This window comes from Terrapene carolina, unplaced genomic scaffold (genome assembly GCF_002925995.2).
Source record: "Terrapene carolina triunguis isolate 2854851 unplaced genomic scaffold, T_m_triunguis-2.0 Scaffold26081, whole genome shotgun sequence".
NCBI classification, from domain to species: Eukaryota; Metazoa; Chordata; order Testudines; family Emydidae; genus Terrapene; species Terrapene triunguis.
In genome coordinates, this window is record NW_020690432.1 from 1 (window position 1) to 4,835 (window position 4,835).

At 54.3% G+C, this 4,835-nt stretch overlaps 1 protein-coding gene across 1 annotated transcript; it reads right to left on the reverse strand.

Moving 5' to 3' along the window:
• Positions 1-22: 22 nt before the first annotated feature.
• Positions 23-4,829, reverse strand: LOC113408880 (NADPH--cytochrome P450 reductase-like; the record flags this gene model as incomplete). Its single annotated transcript, XM_026662322.2, has 4 exons — positions 4,740-4,829; positions 3,325-3,474; positions 1,067-1,334; positions 23-192 (listed from the first exon to the last, which is right to left on the reverse strand). Coding segments are annotated over exons 1-4 (615 nt in total), but the record flags the coding sequence as incomplete, so codon positions are not given.
• Between the last annotated feature and the right edge of the window lie 6 nt (positions 4,830-4,835).

A 4,835-nucleotide genomic window follows, 5' to 3' on the forward strand; every position in this document is an offset into this window, starting at 1 on the left:
CACATGGGCTGGAGGGAGGGACTGGAGCCTCTTTGCTGGGCTTTACCTTCTGGGCTTGGTCCCTGGAGAAGGCGACGTTGAGCTGGGTGAGGGCTCCCTCCTTGTGGAACTGGGCGAGCTCCTCTCGGTACAGGTAGTCCTCGTTCTCATGGCGACAGCCGTAGTACAGCACCGTCTCGCCAACGTCCTTCCCTGGGACCCAACGTGACAGCTGTCAGCCCAGGCCCGCCACCTCCACGTGGCTAGCTAGCCAGCTACTGACGGGACTTCCACGACACCTAACTTCCATTGCTTTCAAAGGGATGTGGGCCTAAGTGACTTGGACAAGGTCTGTGGCGGAGCAGGAAATCAAAGCCAGGTCAGTGGCCCATCCGTCCACCCTACCAGGGCTAGCAGAAGGCAGCAACCTTCTACACCCGCAGCCACATAACCTCCTGCTCCGAGGAGCCCACAGAGGAAAAGGGACCTGCTCCCCTCCAGCAGTGTGTGCTAGGGTAGGAGCTGAACCTGGGGGAAAAGGGGGCAGTTACCCCTCGTTATCCCAGGGACCCCGAGTTGCAAGTGAACACAGAAGATGGGCTGCCGCTGGTGCCCCAAGTGCACCCCAGGGTTGCTCCATAGAGCCCCACTATCACAAGAGAGCCGTGATTGGCCCACGGTGCTGTCAGTCACCACAGGTCTGGGTGGGAGGGGGTGCCCCCTACAAGCCTGCACACCTGCAGCAAACCGTGCTGACCTAGGTGACTGGGGGATGCGCGGAGTGGGAGGGGTTTACAGGAAATAATCAGAACAATGCTCCCGTAACAGACAGACTTTTACATTCTAACCTTCAAAAACGCCAAACCCTTACGGCTGCTGAAAGTCTCTCCCCTCCCGCCCCCCCGGCTCCCCCACACATGCTACGAGAGAGCTACTTCTGAAGCCCCCTCAGGAACGAGCCACAGCTGTATGGGAGGGGGCCCACCTCTGGCAGCCACTGGATACTGGCACTATCGCGAAGAGGCAGCACATCCAGTTGATGGCTACTCCGGGACCAGCTGATCTGGCACCGCCGCTGCACACTCACCTTGCTGCTTCAGCCAGGCCCGTTCTTGAACGAAGCCAACGAACGGGGCGATCCCAGTCCCGGGCCCGATCATGATGACGGGCGTGTTGGGTTTGAAAGGCAACCGGAACTGTGACTTCCTGACGTACATGGGCACCGTCAACTTGTGCCCGTTTTCATTGGGCACCTTGTTCTTCAGCCAGGTAGTGGCCACTCCTTTGTTCAACCGGCCTGTCTTGGTCTCGTATTCCACAACCACAGCGCAGATGTGGATGGCGTGAGGGTGAACCTGGAGCAAAACCAAAATTGGCAGCAGCTTTAGAGAAGTGCAGTCACCCGTTTGGCTTCTGGGCAACCCCTGCGGGGGAATGAGTCCCATGGGCTGTCCATAGACAAGAACCAGCACCCACTGGAGCGGGGAAGCTAACAAGAACGGTTAGTTCAAGCCACTCTTTCCTGCAGCTCTCAGATGACAACCCAAGTGGACCTCCTGCTAAAGACACAATTTATACCCCCTCTATCTTACACGGCTCCACGGGAACAATTTTGCCTCTATATATTCCACGCAAGGTACATCTCCATTGCAGTCAGAGGTGTGACTGCAGGACCAGCCTTGATCTAGTAACAATAGCAGTGAAGTCATGGCAGCACGGGCGATGCAAGCCCGCTTGGGACCTTGGGTTTGTACTTGAGCGGCCGCCGCCAATGCTGTCACAACTTCCCTGCTGTTATTTGTTCAGGCTCCCTCAATCAAAGCTACAGATGCTGTCACACCTCTGACTGCAGAGCAGACATGCCCACAGGCTGTGCTAAATAGAAGCACCAGGACAAGATGCTATTGGGGTAATCAATTATTTTTTGTCAAGGTCCAAATTTCTTGGTCAAGGTCCAGACTCCAGAGAAGAAAATAATAATAATAATAAAAAAACAACAACAACAACAAGTAAAAAATTTCAGGGTCTGTGCAAAAGCATTTGGGGGTCTGGCTTTGGCCCGCAGTCCACCTATATTGCCTACCCTTGTGCTAGAGTCTATCATCAAGGGAGTTGTCCTTTAGTGCCCCCCTGCTTGGAGGAATGCCAGAGCCCTGGTGTGCGGATCTTGGTATCTCCCTTCCCCTGAGCAGATGGGGTTAGTTGCCCAGCAGGACGGGGAGGAGGCGGAGTGCTGGTATGACATGCTCTCTACCTGAATCCTGTACCAGTCCCCGTCTCCCTGCATTATAATCATATAATATAAATATGTGGAGATATACCCATCTCCTAGAACTGGAAGGGACCCCGAAAGGTCATAGAGTCCAGCCCCCTGCCTTCACTAGCAGGACCAAGTACTGATTTTGCCCCAGATCCCTAAGTGGCCCCCTCAAGGATTGAACTCACACCCCTGGGTTTAGCGGGCCAATGCTCAAACCACTGAGCTATCCCTCCCCCATTGCAAGAAGAGTGAGGTTTTGCTGCACCCCAAGTTCTCTCTGTTAGAGCTAGGGATGGAGCCAGACCTCCCTCCAGCCAGAGGGGCAACTGGGGGGAACGTGAGCTCTGCGTGTGCGCGCGGGACGTGTAACCGTGAAAGGATGCTGTGATCTGCACCGGGAGTTCCCGAGGATGCACCTCTCACGCGAAACCAGGTCAGATCTCTGGCCCGAGCTGTTCCGCTGCTTCTCTCCAAATTACAGCGCAGGACAGTTTAGATTCAGCATCCCGTTGTCCTGAGCTAGCTTGTAACGGCGTCTCCAGCCTCGCAGGACACTTATGACTGCAGCAGAACTAAAGCCAGGCTGAGTCTCAGCTACGGCTTTGGCCTGGCGCACACTCAGAGAGGAGGTATAGGGCTCTGCCCCATTCTGAGCTCCTGGTACAAAATGTGAATGAAAACAATCCCAAGGCCCGGAGCATTTACCTCCAGAACCCACCTCACTACCAAGCCATAGAAGCAGGGCCCTAGAGCAGCGAGAGCAGAGCGAGGCAGCCTCAGGGCACCAGAGTGGTAGCTGTGATGGAGACACTGAATCTGCATCCCATGTGTGAAAGAAAGTACCGTTTGCCTTTGCGACCACGAATAACAGGGAGCCACCTGTGCACAGGATGTGTTTCCTTAAAGGGGAAATCTCTGCATTCCTGTCCCAGTCCCCAGATGCCCAACCATGCAGGGATCTGTCAGGATGGCTGAGGGGGTGGAAAGGGAGAGGACTCTCTCAGGGTTGCTCAGTGGCCTAGGTCACGCCAAGAAACAAAGTCCTTCACCAGGGCTGATAGATTGCCCGGCTCCTGGAGGCTCACCTTGGAAGAGGAGGCAATCGAGTAGTAACGGGCCTGCAGGCGAGGCAGCAGCTCACAGAGGTGGTCGATGGGAGGTCGGAGAGAAGATACATCCTGCAGGATGGCTAATATGTTCCTTCTGGCCTCCAAAACCCAGCTGAGGTACAGCGTCTAGGTGCACAGAGGGTATAGACAGGAGAACAAGGCAAAGGTGAAATCCTATGGCCTGTGAGACACAGGAGCTCAGACGAGAGGATCATAACCATCCCTCGTGGACTTAAAATCGGTGACTCTATCGGACATCAGTCACCAGGTTTCCCATCCCTTCCTTTGGCACAACGAAGGAGCAGCTCTGTGCAGGGGAGCTCAGCAACATGAGAGGACATCGTAGCGGAAACTCAGGGAGTTGCACCGAGATGGATGGGGCTGCGGGAAGTTAGTTCTGCAGGGCAGTGGGAGCACTCTGCCTGCCATCAGCAAAGCCACTCCCAGGGATACCTGCACTCGCGGCCTTTAACTTCTCCCCCAGAACACTCCTCCGCCCACCCCACCCTGCCAGGCGCTACCTCCCTGCCCTGTCACGTGGCACAGACCAAGCATGATAGGACTCTTGGGGTTCACCCAGCCTCCCTCCTAATAACCAAGGCAAGCCACCGCTAAGGCCTCTGTTCGTTCTCTCCACCGGCACCCAGACACTTGGCACCGAGAAAAATTAGGGGCAAATTTTTCAAAAATGCCTACGACACGTAGGCTCCAAAGCTCCCATGTTCAGAAGTGACTGAGACACGTGGGTGCCTGAGTCTCATTGGAGGTCAATGAGATTTAGGCTCCTAAAGCCAATGTTTTGGGAAAGAACACACACACACACTCATCAAAACCTTGTCTTTTTCTCCCGTCTACCTGCTGCTGCCCAAGGCTCTACCAGGGATTTGTAGACACCTGGCTGTCTCTGGTGGATATTCAGGGGTTTAACTACTCATGACACCTAGTTAACCCTTTCCTAGTGGCAAAACCAATTACAAGGTTTGTGGGCCATTATTTACTTTAAGTATGATCTTCCCCCCTTGTTTTGTCTTGACACATCAGCAGCCTTGGACACGTAGATGGATAATTAGTTCAGCCCCAGTTACATTACAAAGAGGGTAAAATATTTTATATTTACCAAAAAAAAAAAAAAAAAAGTCTATGTAAATCCTCATACTTCAAGGCATAAGCCAACCTCTGACAGGTGTCAGGAAGGAACGTCTACAAACAAGATACTCCCTGGTTATCCATCCAGGGCTTCCTCACACCATCCTGTGAAGGATCCAGTAGCAGCCAGTGTCAGAAAGAGGACACTGAGCTAGACAGACCCGTCTGGCAATTCCTAGACAGGCCACGCAGAGAGAATCCCCGTTAAACCGCCTCCTTGCCCGCCAAAGCAGTGGCGTGCTCACCTTCCCCTCGGCAGCGGAAGACGCCATCTTGCGGAGGTGCTCCTGCTCGTTGGGGTCTGTGGCGTACTGAGCCAGCTCGTATAGGACGTTGGTGCG